The sequence below is a fragment of the Symphalangus syndactylus genome, chromosome 20, assembly GCF_028878055.3.
Source record: "Symphalangus syndactylus isolate Jambi chromosome 20, NHGRI_mSymSyn1-v2.1_pri, whole genome shotgun sequence".
NCBI lineage: Eukaryota > Metazoa > Chordata > Mammalia > Primates > Hylobatidae > Symphalangus > Symphalangus syndactylus.
This window is the reverse complement of record NC_072442.2, coordinates 25,080,442-25,100,390: the sequence shown is the minus strand read 5'-3', so window position 1 is coordinate 25,100,390 and position 19,949 is coordinate 25,080,442. Positions and strand designations below refer to the sequence as shown.

The 19,949-nt window shown below is 53.5% G+C and overlaps 2 protein-coding genes across 3 annotated transcripts; both read right to left on the bottom strand.

Moving 5' to 3' along the window:
• Positions 1–1,247: 1,247 nt before the first annotated feature.
• MRM1 (mitochondrial rRNA methyltransferase 1) lies at positions 1,248–8,770 on the bottom strand. The gene is made up of 5 exons (XM_055257060.2): positions 7,964–8,770; positions 7,670–7,763; positions 2,412–2,544; positions 2,196–2,315; positions 1,248–1,968 (listed from the first exon to the last, which is right to left on the bottom strand). The coding sequence occupies exons 1-5, from the start codon at positions 8,503–8,505 to the stop codon at positions 1,796–1,798; spliced, it is 1,062 nt and encodes a 353-aa protein (XP_055113035.1). The 5' UTR covers positions 8,506–8,770; the 3' UTR covers positions 1,248–1,795.
• Positions 8,771–9,477: 707 nt separating this feature from the next.
• Positions 9,478–18,506, bottom strand: DHRS11 (dehydrogenase/reductase 11). 2 transcript variants are annotated; one of them, XR_008653114.2, is made up of 7 exons: positions 18,151–18,489; positions 15,109–15,318; positions 12,019–12,113; positions 11,226–11,355; positions 10,514–10,652; positions 10,240–10,305; positions 9,478–10,115 (listed from the first exon to the last, which is right to left on the bottom strand). XR_008653114.2 is itself a non-coding variant. In XM_055257064.2 (7 exons), exons 1-7 carry the CDS (start codon positions 18,295–18,297, stop codon positions 10,074–10,076), a joined length of 783 nt encoding a protein of 260 aa, XP_055113039.1. In that variant the 5' UTR covers positions 18,298–18,506; the 3' UTR covers positions 9,478–10,073. The 2 variants fall into 2 exon arrangements, 1 of the variants encoding a protein (XP_055113039.1); XM_055257064.2 differs by having other exon boundaries at positions 10,514–10,606; positions 18,151–18,506.
• Between the last annotated feature and the right edge of the window lie 1,443 nt (positions 18,507–19,949).

Genomic DNA, 19,949 nt, shown 5'->3' with positions numbered 1-19,949 from the left:
TTTAGGCCAGGTTCACACCTGTAATACCGGCACTTTGGGAGGCCGAGGCGGGCAGATCACCTGAGGCCAGGAGTTTGAGACCAGCTTGGCCAACACAGTGAAACGCCATCTCTACCAAAAAAATATAAAAATTAGCTGGGCATGGTGCACGTCTGTAGTCCCAGCCACTTGGAAGGCTGAGGCAAGAGAATCACTTGAACCTGGGAGGCAGAGGATGCAGTGAGCCAAGATCGCGCCACTGCACTCCAGCCAGAGCGACAGAGTGAGACCCTGTCTCAAAAAAAAAAGGAGCTTAGGCCCTTTTTAAACAACTTCAAGTATTGCTCTAAATTGGCATCGCCATTAGAATTCTGAGACAAATCCAATGCAGATGGATTCCAGAGAAAAGTGGAGTACTATTTATTGAGCACCTAATACATATGAGTTCCTATTGCCCTCCATATTCTCCCAACAATCCAGGAAGGTAGGATTATTCCCCTTTGGGCACCGAGGCCCAGGTGGGTAAGGAGCCCGCCCAAGGTCACATAGCAGTCAGGATTGCAATTTCGGGGTTGCTATCCTCCAAAGCCATGCTCCAGGAGGGGAGATTTTTGTCTCTTAGAAGCCACCTGGCAATGTCTGGAGACATTTCTGGTTTCATAATGGGGGGTCATGCTACAGGCATCTAGTGGGTATAGGTCGGGGATTCTGCTAAACATCCTACAGTGCACAGGATGGCTCTCACAACAAAAAAATTATCTGGCCCAAAATGTCAAGGGTGTGGAAGTTGAGTCCACCTGCCCTAGTGGTGATGCTCAGCCTTGGCTGCACATTAGACCAGTGCTGGCATTTTCGAAAGCCGGATGCCAGGCGGCGCCACACCCATCATGTCAGACTCTCTGGTGTCAGTGTTGGTTTTTTTAAAGCATGCCAGGTGGTTCCAATGTGCCACCAGGACAGAAACACTTCTATGCTCCTCACACTGCTGGCTCCTGCTGCTTTCCTGGGACCCGAGGGGAGGAGTGCCAAATCGGTCTCGGTTGTACAAACAACGGCAAGCCTGCTCCCAGTTCCTCCCCTTGAGGGGAACTGACTCAGTCACCCACGAGGGGGCCCCCGTGGGGTGGGAGGTGTTTGCTAATTTCCCGTCGCCTCTCATGGGGCTGCAGCCAGAAGTCCCCCCGCAAGGAGGCTGTGGAAGCTGCCTGAAGACTGGACCGAAGAGTGAGCCTGCCACCTAATGGAGGAATTGGCCAGAATCTCCCACGTGCTGAGTGACGTTTTATTTGAGCCTCACAACAACCCTGTGAGGTAGGTGCAGAGTCCCGAGGCACAGAAAGATGAGGCCTGTGCTCAAGGCCCTAGGGCGGGGCCGTGTGTGGACCTGAGGTGCGCACTGTCTACCCCACATCAGGCCCCGCCCTCCTCCCCCCACATTCTCACACACACATTTGCCACAGGCAACGACTGGTTCAAGAGGAACGGGTCCCCTGGGCTGGGCTGCCTGCCTCTCTGCAGATGTCTAAACTTTCCCTCAACTTCCAGGCAGGGCCTGGGAGGACAGATTCCCTCCATGCTAGGCCATCATGGCTTCCCATGGAAATTAACAAACTACCATGTCCTACTACAGGTCCAACATCACAGTAGGAAACAGCTTCCTCTGGTCTCCACCGCAGTCCCCTTCCCCCCACCCAGACTGTGGTCAATAAACATGGGCCTGGTGCACACTCAGGCAGAGGCTCCCGCACACTGCAGCAGGTGGAGGCAGGTGCGGCCGTCCCTGACTCCAGCACGTGAACATTGTGGACAGTCCACGTCAGCCCTCATTTTGCCTCTCTTTCTCTGATCCTGAAGACAGCCCTGGGTGCTGAGCCATGCTGAGTCCTTCAGACCTGGCTGAGGGTTCTCGGGGGTCTTGGAGAAGCTGCCTTCTCTCCCCCTCTGTGGGGAAACCCTTCCTCTGGTTGCAAATGGAGTGAAGAAGAATTCCTGCACAGACACAAGGACAAGGGGAGAGAGGACGGAGGACAGCGTTGATGTTCAGAGACCTAGACATGTGTCAGGCAGCCCCTCATCTCATCAACAGGATGTAATTTCCCCATTTTGTACATAAAGCAACTGAGGCACACAAACAGCCAGCAAATGGGATTAGAGGGCATCAAATCCCACCTGTGTGATTAGAGGGAGAGAGGAAAGGGAAAGGGGAGTAGACTCACCTGCAGCCACAGAGACGTTCAAGGACTCAAGTCCAGGAGGCAGCTGGCGCCGGGGCAGGATGGTGAGGAGAAGCTGGCAGGAGGCCTGCACCTCCTGGGACAGACCTGAGCCCTCATTCCCTGCAGGGCGTGGGGCCGAGGGTTAGGGTTGCCCAGCTGGACACCCAATTGCTCGGGAAATGTAATCTGGGCACAAACGCAGGGACATCCACCTACCCAGCACAAGGAGAGTAGGCCTATCCCAGAGGAACTCCAAGCAACTCGTGATGGGGATCTCGGAGGACTGGGGATCCTCTGCGCTTGGGCACCCCACCGTGCCGGCCACGAGCCAGCCCTGCTGGGCTTTGGTCTGAAAGGGGGAAGAAGATATGTTCTAATTCTTTTTTTATTTTAATTTTGAGATAGGGTCTTACTCTCACTCAGGCTGGAGTGCACTGACACGATCACAGCTCACCGCAGCCTCAACCTCCTGGGTTCTGGTGATCCTCCCACCTCAGCCTCCCAAGTAGCTGGGACTACAGGCACTCGCCATCCCACCCGGCATTTTTTTTTCGAGACGGGGTTTCGCCATGTTGCCCAGGTTGGTCTGGAACTCCTGGCTTCAAGCGATCCTCCCGCCTTGGCCTCCCAGAGTGCTAGGATTACAGGCGTCAGCCACCATGCCTGCCTCTCCTATTCTAATTCATCAAATCTTCATCAGAGGCCATACGCGGTGGCTCAAGCCTATAATTCCAGCACTTTGGGAGGCTGAAGCAGGCAGATTACCTGAGGTCAGGAGTTCAAGACTAGCCTGGCCCAGGCACGGTGACTCACGCCTATAATCCCAGCACTTTGGGAGGCCAAGGCAGGGGGATCACCTGAGGTTGGGAGTTTGACACCAGCCTGAACAACATGGAGAAACCCCGTGTCTACTAAAAATACAAAATTAGCTGGGCGTGGTGGCGCATAGCTGTAATCCCAGCTACTCAGGAGGCTGAGGCAGGAGAATCGCTTGAACTCGGGAGGCAGAGGCTGCAGTCAGCTGAGATTGCGCCATTGTACTCCAGTCTGGGCAACAAGAGGGAAACTCCATCTCAAAAAAAAAAAACAAAAAACAAAACAAAAAAAACCAGGCGCAGTAGCTCACGCCTGTAATCCCAGCAGGGACTACAGTGCCTGTAGTCCCAGCTACTTGGGAGGCTGAGGTGGGAGGATCACCAGAACCCAGGAGGTTGAGGCTGCGGTGAGCTGTGATCGTACTTTGGGAGGCCGAGGCGGGTGGATCACCTGAGGTCAGGAGTTTGAGACCACCCTGGCTAACATGGTGAAACCCCGTCTCTACTAAAAACACACAAAAAATTAGCTGGGTGTGGTGGCAAATGCCTGTAGTCCCAGCTACTCGGGAGCCTGAGGGAGGAGAATCGCTTGAACCCGGGAGGCGGAGGTTGCAGTGAGCTGAGATCATGCCACTGCCTCCAGCCTGGGCAACAGAGACTCCACTCCGTCTCAAAAAAAAAAAAAAAAACCTGAGCAACATGGTGAAACCCTGTCTCTACTAAAAATACAAAAATCAGCCTGGCCTGGTGGTGGGTACCTGTAATCCCAGCTACTCAGGAGACACGAGAATCTCTTGAGGCCAGGAGGTGGACGTTGCAGCGAGCTGAGATTGTGCCACTGCACTCCTGCTTGGGTGACAGAGTGAGACCCCCATCTCAAAAAAAAAAAAAAAAAAAATCTCCATCAGAGCCCTGGCCAAGGAGGAGCCCAGCCTTGCCTATACATTCATTTATTTGCTGATCCAGTCAATTAGTCAATAGTTATTAAGCACCTAGCACGGGCTCTGTTCTAGGCACTGGGGACAGGGCACTGAACAAAACAAAACAGACCAAAATCCCAGCCTTGTGGAAGGGCAGGTGGGGATGGACTCACTGAGGTGACATTTGAGTGCAGACCTGAAGGAGGAGGAGGAAGAGGAGCACCGTGCAGACATCTGGGGCAAGAACACTCTAGGCAGAGAGATCAGCAAGCACAGAGGCAGGTGCCTCCCTGGCATGTTTGAGAACAGTAAGGTGGCCAGTGGGAAGAGAGGCGTCAAGACAGAAGAGGGAACAACAGCCACATGAGGTAGGGTCTCCAGGGCTACTGCAAGGACTCTGGCTTTGAATCTGAGCGGTACAGAGGCTTTGAAAGGTTTTCAGCAGAGAAGTAACATGGTCTGACTTCAACAGAATCACTCTGCCTGCTGTGCTGAGAGCCAAGAGCAGAAGCAAGGAGGCCAGGTGGGAAGTTCCTGCAATAACGGCCAACAGATGATGGTGACTTGCTTGGGCCAGAGTGGTAGCAGTGGAAACGGGGAGAAATGGTGATAATACGGAAATAACTTCAGTTAAGGATGATGCCAAGGTTTTTGACCTAAACAACCAAAGGGATGGAGTTGCTCCAGAAGGAACAAGTGCTCAGTTTTAGAAATGTTAGGTTTGAAATGCCCACCTGACAGCAAAACAACAACAATAACAACTGTGGAGCAGGCAACTAGATGGGTGAATCTGGAATGCAGAACCAAGGTCCAGGCTAGAGTATACACTTGGGCGGGAATTTGAATTCAGACAGTATTTAAAGCCATGAGACTAGATGAGACCAACAAGAAATGAACGTATACGGAAAAGAGATCCAGGACCAGGTCAGGTGGCTCACGCCTCTAATCCCAGCATTTTGGGAGGCTAAGGCAGGAGGACTTCTTGAAGCCAGGAGTTTGAGACCAGCCTGGGCAACAAAGTAAGACCTCATCTCTACAAAAAAAAAAAAAAAAAAAGAAAAAAGAAAGAAAAAAATTAGGTGCGATGGTGTGCACATGTATCTCCAGCTACTCAGGAGGCTGAGGTGGGAGGATGGCTTGAGCCCAGGAATTCGGAGGCTGTACTGAGCTGTGATTGTGCCACTGCACTCCAGGCTGGGCAACACAGCAAGACCCCATCTCTCTCTCTCTCTTTTTTTTTTTTTTGAGATAGAGTTTCACTCTTATTGCCCAGGCTGGAGTGCAATGGTGCGATCTCGGCTCACTGCAACCTCTGCCACCTGGATTCAAGCAATTCTCCTGCCTCAGCCTCCCGAGTAGCTGGGATTACAAGTGCCCGCCACCATGCCCGGGTAATTTTTGTATTTTTAGTAGAGACAGGGTTTCACCATTTTGGCCAGGCTGGTCTCGAACTCCTGACCTCAGGTGATCCACCTGCCTCAGCCTCCCAAAGTTCTAGGATTACAGGCGTGAGCCACCATGCCTGGCCAAGACCCCATCTCTTAACAACAACCGCTCCTGGCCAAGACCTCATCTCTTTATTTTTTTTTTGACATGGAGTCTTACTGTGTCACTCAGGCTGGAGTGCAGTGGCACGATCTCGGCTCACTACAACCTCCACCTCCCGGGTTCAAGCAATTCTCCTGCCTCCGCCTCCCAAGTAGCTGGGACTACAGGCACGAACCACCACACCCAGCTAATTTTTTGTGTGTTTTTAGTAGAGACGGGGTTTCACCGTGTTAGCCAGGATGGTCTTGATCTCCTGACCTCATGATCTGCCTGCCTCAGCCTCCCAAAGTGCTGGGATCACATGTGTGAGCCATCGCGCCCGGCTGACCCCATCTCTTAACAACAACAACAACAGAAGAGATCCTAGGACTAAAATCTGGGAAATGCTAATGCTCGGATGTCAGGGAGTTGAGGAAGAATCACTAAAAATGTCTCTCAGAGAGGACATGGTAAAGCAGAAGGAAAGCAGGTGAAGTGTTTCAAGGAGGAAGGAGTGGTCAACTGTGCCAGCTGCTACAGATGGGTCAAGTCAGAAAAGAATTGAGAACAGACCCTGGAATGCAGCAACATGGAGGCCACTGGTGACCTTGACGAAGCCTTTGATTCAGTGTGAGAGGAAGAGCTGACTGGTGTCAGATCAAGAGCGTGAGAGGAGAAGTTTGCTTGCACGCTGAAAAGAGTGTAGGAGAAAAGTGGATGCTGCAGGAAGAGGAGGAAAATTGCTAGAGCAGTGTCTCTGAGTATGCAGGAAGGGATGGGGCCCCAGCACAGGCCCCTGCTTGCGGCACCTCCAGCTCTTCCACAGCAACAGGCAGACGACACTCTCCAGGCCAGATGCTGATGACAGTAGGGAGATGTGATGACTGGAGCTTAAGTGGATGTTCTGCAGTGTTTCTGTGTTTTCAGAAGCTACCTGTTCAGGGGCTGGAAGTGATGAGTGGGAACCTCATCTCCTATCAGGCTTGGAGAAAGGGGCTCTCTACAAAAAAGTGAAGCCAAAAAATGCTTCTAGATATGTGCTGTTCAATATAGTAGCCACTAGCTACATGTGGCTATTAAGCAATTGAAAGGTGGCTAATTCAAATTGAGGTGTGTTGTATGTAAAACATTTTTTAAAGGAATGTAAAATATTTCATTAATAATATTTTTTAAAGGCCAGGTGCAGTGGCTCACGCCTGTAATCCCAGCACTTTGGGAGGCTGAGGCGAGTGGATCGCTTGAGGTCACGAGTTCAAGAACAGCCGGACCAACATAGTGAAACCCCATCTAAATACAAAAAAAAAAAATTTAGCCGGGCATGGTGTGTGCCTATAATCCCAGCTACTTGGAAGGCTGAAGCAGGAGCATCGCTTGAACCCAGGAGGCAGAGATTGCAGTGAGCCAAGATTGCACCACTGCACTCCAGCTTGGGCAATAAGAGCGAAATTCTCTCAAAAAATTAATATTAATAATAATTAAAATGATTACATGTTAAATTGATATTATTTTGGATATACTGGATACAATTTATTTAAAATGTCATCTCTTTACTTTTCAATGTGGCTACTAGAAAAGCTAAAACTACCTGTTTCTCACATCATATGTTTATTGGACAGCATTGTTCTAGACAGAGCTCTCCCCCTTCTTAAGAGGGAAATTTCTCACCGTGCAGTTGGGGTGGGGGTTGGGAGGGGTATGGTCAGAGGGGATTCCATATGCAGAGCAATACTGCCCCCTTATGTCCAGCGAGGGAAGCACAGCTGAAGACAAACATGGGAGAGGGGTTTCCAAGGTTTGTCTCTTGCTAGATATTAATGGCATACAGATCTCCTTGTTCAAACATCCTTTCAAGCTGTGCCCTATTCGAGGAACTCAGGTCTCCTGTCCACCAGCTCCCCACAGCTGAACAAAATGCATTTACTGAAGCCCGACCTGGTAGGCAAGTAGACACTGAGGCTGACTTACAGAAGAGGCAGTGATGCATACCTGGGGAAGGGGTGCAGGAAAGGGTACGACGCTAGGAAGAATTCAGATAATGCTCCATTTGCCGTTTTAAAAACTCCAGGACCCTTCCATCCCCAGAGGGGTTTATAAGGCCAAAGGAAGCGGTGCCAACATGCCCCTTTCTCTCCCTCGCCAGGGGCTAGCTTCGTCCCCTTGAAACGGCTGAGCTAGGCTCATATCTGTTCCTTCCCCTCTTGCCCCTCATTACCTGTAAAAATCCGGTGAGGTCATCAGTGGAGAACACGTCCATCACCTCCATAGCCCCCGCGCTGGACTTGCTGACTACTGGAGTGAGCGGGCAGCTGCAAGGTTTCCCCGTTCCCCGCATTAGGCTGGGCCATCTCAAGCCCGGCTCCCCACCCTCCTAGGGCTCCCAAGGGCTAGGGGGGTGAGAGTTCTAGGACAGGTAAGTCTGGCTAAGGGATCACCCAAGGGCCAAGGTGCTTAGGAACTCGGCTGCGTCTCCAAGTTGGGGCACATAGAGAATGAAGGACGTCCGTGCCTGTTTCTCCGGCTGGTGATGACCTTATCCACTCCGAGGAAGTGTGCGGAACGCAGCACAGCCCCAAAATTCCGGGGATCCTGGATCCCATCGAGGACGAGCCACAACTGCTGGGGGTCGTCGCCTGGGCTCGCCTCCCCGGCCTCTCTCCAAGGCCGGGGCCGCAGCGGGCTCACCTCCATGCAGACACCCTGGTGGACCTGGTAGCGGCACATTGTGTCCAGTTTCTGCCGTCTGGGCCGCAGAACTGGAATGTCCCGCGCCTCGGCCATCCGGAGCAGCTCGGCCCGCTTCCCCTGCAGCCCAGCTTTACCCGCCTGGAGCAGGAGCCGGGCCACGGAGCGGCGGGCGGCCTGCAGAGCCAGGAGACACGGGGACAGGCCAAATAGAAGCTCCAGCCGAGAGGTCGGCACCAGGTCATCCAGCAGCAAGCGGCTTAGCTCCTCCCCACCAGGCCGCTCCCCACGCCGCGCTGCATGGGAGAAATGACGGGTGACGAGGCGAGCCCAGGTCGCGCCCCGGACCGTCGAGAGCAATGCCATGGCGCAGCTCCCGCCAGGGACTCGATGCCCCTTGCTGCGTCCCCGGGAGCGGTAACCCGCGCCGCAGTTCGCTCCCAGGTTCCCAACACCGAGGTGAAGGGTACTCGACAGCTGTCTCCGCCGAGCTCTCTCGGACAGGAACAGCCCGGATTACCCACAACTGGACTACCGAGCTACGACCACCCCCTCCCAGGCTCCCACGTGGGTTCCTTCGCTTCCGGGTTCGGGAGCCCGCCCCTCCCCGGCCCCTTCCTGACGGCGTCTTGCGCATGCGCGGCTGCCAGGCTGTCCCCACAGCACCTCCCGCAGGGCTAGAGGAGCGGCGAGCTGAGCTGGCCGTTCTACCGGCTGCGTCCTATGTTCCTCGAGGTCCCAGGAGGCCGGGGAGCGCATTCACCCACGCACCAGTGAAGGGCCCTTTAAGGAGATGAGTTGGCCTTCCTGGTCAACCAATTCAGTCTTGTTGCCTCCCTCCCCACATCCCGGCGCTGGTGATTTTTCCCAGAACTTCTCCTCACTAGCTCCTCACCAGCCAGCAGGAGGACCCCAACAGTCATTTCCTATCCCGGGCCGCTTATTCTCTTCCTAAGTGACTCTGAGCCTGTCATGTGCCTGCTGACAAGCCCACTAACGCCCCCGTCCCACAGGTAATGGCGAGACTCTTTTGCGCAGCACTCAGCCCCCCAGCGATCCAGGAAGGCAGGAAGGAGCTGCCTCTTCAGCCCCATCTTGCTCATGTGCTTAAGTTCTGTGCCGTTCGCACAGCACTGCATGCTCTTCCAGGCCTCTCAGCCTTGCACATTTTCAAGGCCCAAACAAACCCATTCCTGCTACCTAAGGTAATCCATACTCCCATGAGTGAGGCCCCCAATCCACCCACCTGCGACCTACCTGGAAGAAATTCTGAGACACAAGCACCCCGATCACAGAGAAGGGGAAAGAATGGAAAGACACTCCTGAAGCCAAGGCAGATTGGTTGCGATTTTTCTTTTTTAATGATCACCATGAAATCCACCGGGCCAGGCCCTGGTGTTCTGCTGCCATAGTCAGAGTGGAGGGATGACCCCACGAGGGGACAAGAAGCCAAGACTGGGCTGGGGAGCCGAGAAGGAGAAAGATAAAGGGGAGAGGGTGCAGTGGCAGGCAGAGGAGGAAGTCTGGAGCCCTGGATAACCACACAGATATAAGGTGAGGGCCTCCCTCTGCCACCCCAGCCCTGAGCCACAGACGTTGAGGTGCAAGAAGATGGGGGGGGGGGGATTTTGGCCACAACTCCTTTCCCATGTCAAAGGGAAGAGACTGAGAGCAGACAAAGGCCAAGGTGCCCGGGGCACAAGAACAAGTTAACAAGTAAAACAATTAGGGACATCACCTCCTTTCCCCAGCCCATTTTTCACATTTACAACCGAACTATTTGACAAGATGATATAAAAATCTCAAATTTTCTAGCCCCTGGTCGGGGTGTGGACAGGAAGTGGTATCTAGTGATCCAGAAATCAACACCTAAAATCCAGAGGCAGGAGGCAAGCCATGAAGGGTGGGGAGGGAAGGAGGAGCTCCCACAGTCACTAGGTCACCTGCTCCGTGGGCCTCATCTGGATGTCTCCAATCTGTGGAAGGCACAAGGCATGAGGCAGCTGTGACACTCTCCTCTGGCCCTGCAGGGCTCCCTGCTCCCCTCCTCTGGGGCTGGTTGGGTTCCTCCAGTGAGTAGACAGTCAGGGCCAGACTCACCTGGATGTGTGCGGGGGTGCTGAGGACGTAGATAACAGCCTCGGCCACATCCTCGGGTTTCAGACACTGAGAGCATCAGGGGAATGGGTTGAGACAAGGACAGAATGGACTCAAATTCCCTCCCACCACTGAACTCCTCTGCGGCATCCACACATCCACCCCAACCCTCCAGGAGGAGCCACAAAGGCTGGAAGGGTGGAGTCTGAAGGCCGAGCTTCCCTCTGCCTTCATTTAGGGAGTCAGTGGCTTCACCAGGCCCAGAGGGAGGCCCCACCTTCATTTGCTCATAGGCGGCAGCTGCCTTCTCAGGGTCCTTGTCGTGGAGTTTGAAGGCGAATTGTGTCTCCACCACACCTGGAGAGATGCACTGGGCCAACAGAGAGGGCCTTCTCAGGGGCTGAGCTTTGCCAGGCCTTGGGGAGGTCGAGGGGAGAGGATGGAGGCCACAGAACCCCAGCTTCACAGTGATGGCTTCCTGACATCCGGCAGCCGCCTCCTCCCTCCGAAGCTGCCACTGGCAGTGACCACAATGATACCTACCATCTACAGAGCCTTTCCTATATGTCAGGTAAACGTTTTACAAAAAAGTGTCCCTGAAAAGCTCATATCTCCTTTTCACATGTGAGAAGGCCGAGGCTTAGGGAGGTTCAGTGACTCGCCCACGATCATGCAGCCTTCAAGAGAAGAGCCTGGAGTCCCAGTTTCCAGCCACTGTGCACCTGGTTTCCCACAGTCCCTTGCTTTCCCTCAGGTCAGCCCCCTCCCAGCTCAAAGTCTAAGTCTGGTCGTTGGCTCCTGGATCAGTAAAATGAGGAAATGAAGGGCTGCATAGGGCCATGCCGGGAGCAGCAGCACCCAGTTCTGTGCCCAGTCCACTCCCAGGAGCTCTAAGTGGCACATTCTGAACATGGGCTTCCTGAACAGTGTGTGCGGGTGGGGAGGGCCTGCGCCACCCTGTCCCCACCAGGGCTAGGCCACAGCCTCACCGTGGCTCGGATGTGGGTCTGGGCCTCCCGAAGCTCTTGCCTCAGTCCCTCTGTCAGCGCAGTGACGGCATACTTGGTGGCACTATAGAAGTGGGTCACAGACAGGGGTAACACTCGGTGGCCAGACATGCTGGGTGGGGAGAGGAAGGGGAAAGAGGAGAGAATGAAGCTCCAGGGAGTCCAGTGGTGCCCCTGCCGTACCTGGTCAGCCCCACCACCCAGATGCCCATCGGGAAGACTTCTAAAGTGGACCTCTAGTGGCCATCCCACAGCTCACTAATTTAATTTTGGTTATCCAAACAGCTTTGGAAAACCGTCCTTTTCCTGGAAGTCATCCCTAAGCTGACGACAGAATGCACTCTCCTGGTGGTGCACGATGTCAGAATTCTCTCCATCTAATCTGTATGTTCACTGATATGGTTTTATTGGGACATCTCAGGGCAGGCAGAGGCCATGTCCACCCTCAGACTGAGGCTCCCCAGTGGCAGACACTGTACATAGTACTCTTTGTGCCATGAGGTGGGGTTCATCCCCAGGCCTGAGGAATAGAGGCACTTAGTCCCAGGAGAGGCCCCAGGCTTCAGCTGTAGAGGGAAGGGGCTGAGCTGCCCATTCCAGCCAACCAGGGGCTGGTACTTGACAACATTATTCTTTCCCTCACCATAATTGTGCCATTCAGGTATTAAATCCATATTTTCCCACCAAGGAAACTGAGGTCCAAAGAGGTCAGGTGAGCTGCAGCACATTACCCAGCCTGGTGGGTGAGTGGTACCCATTGGCCACCTGCCCTCACCTATTGATGTTAATGATGTGACCATCGTCCACATTCCGCTCCTTCATGGACTGGTAGGCTTCCCGTGTGCAGATGCTGAGGGCCAGCACGTTCACCTGCAGGCCAGGGAGGGCAATGAGGTGTCTCCACTCCAGCCCAGCTGAGCGAGTGATGGAGCCACAGAATGCTAGCGGGGAAGGGGGCAGTGTGGCATTCCAAAACAGTGTCCACGTCCCCCTGGAGACCAGCCACAGGCACAGGGCATCTTGTCTTCTACACGAGATGCCCCTCTCCCTAAAGCTGCAACCCCCAGTTGACAGCAGAGGTAGCTCCTCACCTGGCTGACCCCCCAAGTTCCTGCAAACAAGAATGGAAACCCTTCAAAGCCACTCCTGACCCAGGAGACTCTGTCTTGGCCATCTCCTCTATGAACAGTAGCACAGACCCTCTAATTCCATGGGGAATCATTTCCATTTCTTCCCCCAAATACCCTACTCTTCTCTTCTCTGTGACAGTCTCTGGCCCTGCTCCCTCCTAAACTGCTCAAAATCCTTACCAAAATGGCTTACGAATCTCTCTCCTCCGGCACAGAGCCTAGCCTCTCCCTGCCTTCCTCAGCTACTCTCTGCTCCTTCCCCATCCCCTCCCTTGAGATGAGTGGAGAAGAGAAAGCCTGACCCTCCTTTCTATGCCTTCCTTTAACCTGGGTTCCATCTACAGGACTAGGCACGGAGACTCTAGAGGGTCAGGTAACTTGCCACTCCTACTCCCTCTGGTAGAGGTGACCCCCACATCCCCACCCTTCAGGGAACAGAGGTCTGAAGGCGTGTCTGCTGTAAAGCGCCTACACTGCCCCACCTGTTGGCCCCACTCATTAGCCTCACCCCGAGGACAAGCAGAGATAAAGCTTTTAGCAGGTCCTCAGGCCTCTCCTCTTAAGAAAAGAGGGAACCAGCAGGAGATTAGATGTTTCTCTTAATCAGGTGTCAGAGCCTGCCACGAGGAACAGAACACTTTTGGTGTGAACCTGCCTTGGTGTTCATGGCAGTAGGAAGAGATGGGTACCGGGACAGGGAGGTTTCCAGCTGTGTTTCTCATCTTCTTGGCAATGTGGGCTTGTGAGGCAGAGAACTCAGCCCCTGGCAGGTAGAGTAGGAAAAATAGATCCCCTGGGACGAGGTGAGTAAATCTCCCAGGTCTAGGGTATCAGGGGCAGGGAAAGAGAAGATGCCTTATAGGATGATCCTAATAGACTCAGATAATGTTCAAGCTGAAAGGATATGTAGGAATTTAATGTAAGTCCCTCATTTTACAGATGGGCGAGTTGAGGTCCAGGTTTAGAGACCCATGTGCTGTGGGTGAGGACCATGCCTCTGATCTCCAAGAAGCCTGAGAGGGCTTCATTTTCATGGCTTCATTTCCAGGCCCAAGCATCTATGAGGTGCTAAGTCTATTGTCAGCAGATGGGAAAGGATTGTGGGGAGAAAAGAACACCCCATTCACACACTGCTTTCAACTTCTCAGGATACTTTTATACTCTGCTATCACCCCATCATACCATCCAGAAGTTGAAAACCCACATCCTGAAAGTTGGGTTTGGCCTGTGCATGGTTTCAAAACATTTTAAAAACCCTTCCAACATGTACTGGAAAGCTTCATTTATTCAATAACTATCTTTTGAGTGGATCAAGCCATACCAGAGAATACAACAGATAAAAATCCTTGCCCTCATGGAGCTAACATTTTAGTGAACGGGAGTGGTGGTGGTGGGGGGGGGGGTGTCACATAAAATCAGACTCCCCACTTCTCTCAAAGAAATTATAAGATCAGCTGGGCGTGGTGGCTCACACCTGTAATCCCAGCACTTTGGGAGACCAAGGCAGGCGGATCACGAGGTCAGGCGATACAGACCATCCTGGCCAACATGGTGAAACCCCATCTCTACTAAATACAAAAAAATTAGCTGGGCATGGTGGTGCACGCCTGTAGTCCCAGCTACTCAGGAGGCTGAGGCAGGAGAATAGCTTGAACCCAGAAGGCAGAGGTTGCAGTGAGCCAAGATCACGCCACTGTACTCCAGCCTGGTAACTACAGAGCAAGACTTCGTCTCAAAAAAAAAAATAAAAAATCAAATCAGGCCACACTGGGTCCACACCACCATAGAGCAACTATGCAGCATTTGAGCAGTGGCTGTGTGCTTCCTCACACACCACAGACCCCTCCTAACCTCCCTCACTCCTTTATGTACCTACCTGGCCCCAGGGAACATTGGAGCTGTGACTCCAGATATTGATGATAGAGGTGTGTTCATCCCAATTAAATGTGACAAGACTGAAGCTCAAGGAAGGTAACCAACCTGCCTAAAGTCGCATAGTTACTAGTGAGGCTAGGTAAGAATATCATCACTTGTCTCTCTCTTCCTTTTCTTCCCATAACATCACGTTCCCAAGCACCCAGGCACAGGGCTGACAAGTGGGAAACATTCAACAGGCAGCAGTTCTCTCCCCTAACAATCTTTCTTCTAACACAAAGAAATCACTCTAGACTTTAAGAACTACCTCCAGGTCGGGCGTGATGTCTTATGCCTGTAATCCCAGCACTTTGGGAGGCCAAGATGGGCAGATCACCTGAGATCAGGAGTTTGAGACTAGCCTGGCCAACAAGGTGAAACCCCGTCTCTACTAAAAATACAAAAAAATTAGATGGGCATTGATGGTGGGCGCCTGTAATTCCAGCTACTCAGGAGGCTCAAGCAGGAGAATCGTTTGAACCCGGGAAGCAGAAGTTGCAGTGAGCAGAGATCATGCCACTGCACTCCAGCCTGGGTGACAAAGCAAGACTCTATCTCAAAAAAACAAAACAAAACAACAACAACAACAAAAAACTACCTCCAGGGGCTCAAAGAAGAGAAGAGCTGATATGGCCATTCATCCACTCTCTATCCCTCTGGTAGGGCAAGAAGCCAAGAGAGAGTCAAGATGCCCCAGGTGGGAACCTGAAGCTCCCTCTTCCTAGATGTCCCATCCCCAGCAGCACTCTGGTTCACAAACCCCTGGCTCCCCTCTCTCCTCCCCACCCTCCACCTGGAAGATGGAGGCTCGGAGCTCTTACATTGAACATGTCCTTCCAACCGCTGGTGCTGCCTGAGAGCAGGGTGTCAGGCCGGGCCAAGCCGGCATTGTTGATGCAGATGTCTACACCGCTGTGCTGAGAACGAATAGCTGAGAACATGGAGAGGATGTCCTCTTCATTTGATAGGTCACATCTGTAGGGGATCAAAGTCCCGGGGTAGCCTGCACTCTTACATTCAGCAGCCAGCTCCTATGAAACCCAACAGGGGTCTGACTGGGGTGAGCAGCTTACTCCCACGGCTCCCCAGCCAGCCTCAGACCCCCATCCCCGTCACACTCATAAAACACGCTCCTTTGGCAGCTGACTTTCAGCCATGTAGATGTTGGACTGCCCATCCCCTGAGTCTGTCCTCTTTGGTCAAAGTCTAAGGGATGACAGTGCTCCCTGAGTGATGAAGGGAAAAGGCTGTGATCAATGGAGAAACCTCACTATAAACTCAAGTCCTGGCTGGGCGTGGTGGCTCATGCCTGTAATCCCAACACTTTGGAAGGCCAAGGCGGGTGGATCAGCTGAGGTCAGGAGTTTGAGACCAGCCTTGGCTAACTTGGTGAAACCCTATCTCTACTGAAAATATAAAAATTAGCTGGATGTGGTGGCTACTTGGGAGGCTGAGGCATGAGAATCACTTGAACCCAGGAGGCGGAGGTTGCAGGAGTTGAGATCATGCCACTGCACTCCAGCCTGGGTGACAGAGCAAGACTGTGTCTCAAATAAATAAATAAATAAATAAATAAATAAATAAATAAATTCAAGTCCTGGGTGGAGCAGGGGCCAGGGACCTAGAGAATGGAGTGCTCTCTCTTTTCTGCCTCTTCGCCAACAGGAACACCTCTTCTGCCCATAGGTAATATGCGCCCCTCCACCACTTCATGCTTCTACACCAGTCCCAAGAGTCACTGGGCTGGTTAACCCAGCCTCTTTGCCTGCATTGTGTCAGCCAGTCCCTCATCTCTGAACTATTCCCCTCCCCTCGCAAACTGCAGCCAACTGGCTCAGAGTTCTCAGACATGCCTTTCAACCAAGCCCAGCTGCCAATCTTCTCTCCCTACCTAAAGGAGGGGTCAGAAAGTCAGGACAGATTCTTTCTCTCTGAGCCCTGGTGCACCACCCTCCCCTCTGAGGTTTCTCAGGAGACTATGAGGCAAGTCAGGTGGCAGGTGCCATTGAACACCCCCTGTGCATCTCCAGGCCCTCAGCATGCCAAGAAAGACCTGAGAAGGCAGAGCCACTGAGAGGCAGCCCAGGGTGAAGCTGACATTCAGAGGCATTAAGAAAATATGTTCTGTGGCCTTCTTTGGAAGCCAGTGACTGGGCAATTGAGCCTTGTGAAGGTGACTGTGTAGACGTGGGCGAGGGAGAGGGGGCGTGTGGTGCCCTAGAGGAAGGCCAGCTTGGCCAGCTGCCCTGGCCTGGAGCCCCTTCCTCCTCCCAAGCCGATCCAGGAATAAAGGACAGGATCGGGTGTCTTGGGACATTCTTTTCTGCTTTAACTTTCTGTGAGTTCAAAAGGTATAGTCCTCTGAGAATCAGAAACCCCCCTTCACCAGATTTTACCCACGTTTGATCACTTCAGGAAACAGGAGTTTTCTCTGTAGGAAGCTAGAACCCAAATTCTGCTTTAACATCAATGAACCAATCAATCAAAGCAGATTGTGGGCAAGGAAGACTTCAGCTCTCCCCTCCCCTGGCATACATCTTCCCACTTCCTCCTCTAGACTCAAAATTCCTGCCACAAGAAAACCAGAAGGGATGGGCTCAGAATGTATTTCTCCCTGTCACTGCCTTCCTGTTGCCCCACCTGTGCCACCTGATCTCCCTACCTCCCCTCAGTAATGATCTACAACATCATGTCACCCCCTCACAACAGGGGCATTCTCCTCTCAGACATGGAGTCACCCTGGGACTGAGTGATCAGCCTGGGGATCCCCTTGGGGCTCAGGCCCCCCGCCTTCCTGGCTAGCTTGCGGTAGGGGAGTAGGTGAGAAGGCAAGAGTGGCTTCAGAATTAGGGAATCCAGTTGTTTAATCCCTGGCCTGATCCTCTAGGCTCCAAGGCTGGGGCTGCGTCCTGAGCTCCTCAGAATAGGATAAAGGGAGGAAAGAGTGGGGCAGTGATGGAGCCAGGTGACCTTGGGATTATCTGGGTTATAAAGCGTACCTTTGGTCAGCAGCAGGGGAGGGGACAATCCTCCTTCCTGTATACCTTCTCCCTCTGCCCCCACCCAAGGCCTCCTTACCCTTTCCCTGCTTGAGGACTTTGAGCACGGTGGAGATAAAGCCCTGCAGCTAAGCACTAGCCTGACACTGAGAGTGAGCTTGCAGGGCACATCCAGGGAGAGCCTAGGACAGAAATTCCTCCCTGCTCCAAAATGGCTATCTTGATTTTTCTCTGAGCTCTGAGGGCTCCCAACCCCATGTCAAGAGAAAAGTAAGGAGTTCCAGGCTGCTTTATCCTCTCAAGGTTTCCACCCTATTTCACCCACTCTGTTCGCCCCAGGAGAGTGGAGGAAGGCCCACTAATGAATATTCCATTCATTCCTCATGCCACTGGGCATGAGTTACCTCCGAGGTGAGGGGGCGGGGCTGAGGCTCTTCAGTAAAGCTCCCACCCCAACCCCACCCTCAGTCCTGGATCCTGCCCATCTGGTTGGCCAGCCACCTTGCCCTGCGTGGTGGGTGACTTCTGGGGATTAGAGGCACTTGGCCGCCGGGGGTAAGAAGGCCACAGGGGCGAGACCACCACCCCCGACCTCCGGCTTCCCCCTTCTTCGGGCCAATACCCTGGGCAGACGCGAAGGGCAGGTGGGGAGATGCCGGGGTCGGAGATTCGGTAAATCGAGCAGGGGCTGTCAGGGGAAACGGCTCCTTCAAAGACGAGACTTAAGGGGAAGGGAGAAGCCTGCCTTAAGGGATCTGAGAGGCCGCCCCCACTAGAGCAAAGGGCCCCGGCGTGGCGGGCAAGTGAACCCGACTCCGGGGAAACGACCCGCCCGCGGCGTCCTCGCCCTCGGCCCGGCCTCACCTCGATGTTGCCCACGGTGCGAGCGCAGCCCACCACCTTCAGTCCCTGCTGGACCAGGGCCCGGGCCACGGCCGCGCCGATGCCCCCCGAGGCCCCCGTCACCAGCGCCAGCCGGTCGCGCCACCGCTCCATGCCGGGCCTGGCCATGGGCCTGCGCCGCCCGTCCGCCTCGCTGGACTAGCCCGGCACGGGGGTCGAGTTGCTGACGCCCAGCCGCTCTCCTGCCGTCGCCGACGACCAGCTCGCGTCCTAGCCGCGCCTAGACCCGCCAGAGTCCCGGCCTGCCTCCGGCCGGGACTCCACCCTCAGGCCCCCAGCGATCCGCCGTATCCAGTCGGAGGCCGCCGAGGCCCGGCCGCCCCGCCCCCTGAGGGAAGTCCCCGCCCCTTCCGCCCCTCTGCCCCGCCCCGGCGTAGGGAAACCGGGCTGTGCGGCAGCTTCCCGGCGGCTGGCGGCGCCGCTTCCCCAGTGAGCGCTTCCCTTTGGGGTCAGAGAAACCGAGGTTTACCGGGGAGGCTCCTTCAGCCCCAAGGGCGCAAACTGAAGCGTCCCGCTTAGTCTCCCTTCTCTACTCCTGAACCCTAATGCCAGGATGAGGAATTAAGGGCACTTAAGGTGACTCCAACACTCTTCCACACCCTCCCAAACCCGCCGGTGGCTGATGGGAAGGGATTCAGCCCAGAAAATGCCGAGTGTCTCCGCCATCAATGCTGGGTGACCTTGGGAAGGACTCATTCACCCTACCTGATCCCGTGGCTTTACTAGCCACGGAGAACTGAAACACTCCAAAGTACATGTGTACTGGTGGATTCTGTCCCTAAATGGCCCACTGTGTCTAACTGCCCTAGACCCCCACGCTTACTCCTACCCCACTGTAGCAAATGTATCATGATATATGCCAAAGATTAAAACAGTAACATTTGCTGGTGTAGCAGGCATTTTAAATATAGTAACTAATCTACACAACCGCGCTGAGATAGCACATATTAGTATCTTAATTTTAAAGATGAGGCCGGGCACGGTGGCTCACGCCTGTAATCCCAACACTTTGGGAGGCCGAGGCGGGCGGATCACGAAGTCAGGAGATCGAGACCATCCTGGCTAACACGGTGAAACTCCGTCTCTACTAAAAATACAAAAAATTAGCCGGGCGAGGTGGCGGGCGCCTATAGTCCCAGCTACGCGGCAGGATGAGGCAGGAGAATGGCGTGAACCCCGGGGGCGGAGCCTGCAGTGAGCCAAGATCGCGCCACTGCACTCCAGCCTGGGTGAAAGAGCGAGACTCCGTCACAATTAAAAAAAAAAATAATTAAAAAAAAAAAAAAAAAAAAGAGTATACTGAGGTGGTGAAGCATGGTTTGGACCACAGGCAGTCCAGTCTTAGGCCAGGGATGTGCTCCTAAACTGTCTTCACATCATCATCGCTTCTTGGGTGGTTGGTTTTGTTCAGAGTAGAGCTCGCTTTACTAGAAGTGCTGAAAACTGCGTACTTAATATAGCCATTCTCTTAAAGAAAAAGCATCTTTGAATAACCACCTGACTCCCTTCCAGCAAGCAATGGAGTAAGCGGTGAATGCGGCTGGTTTATTCAAAAACACTCATTTGCCTATCCTGTTTGACCCCAATGGCAAAGATTAAAACTAAACTAAATCAGCCTTTGCTTTTAGGGATCTCAAAAGAACATTTGACTCTTAACAGTGGTGAAGAGGGGATTCACCTCTGAGCCAAGGGCTGTGGGAGACTCACAGTCATTTTTTAGATTCTGGGATGAAATCAAAAAGGGTCCAAGAGGAGTCCTT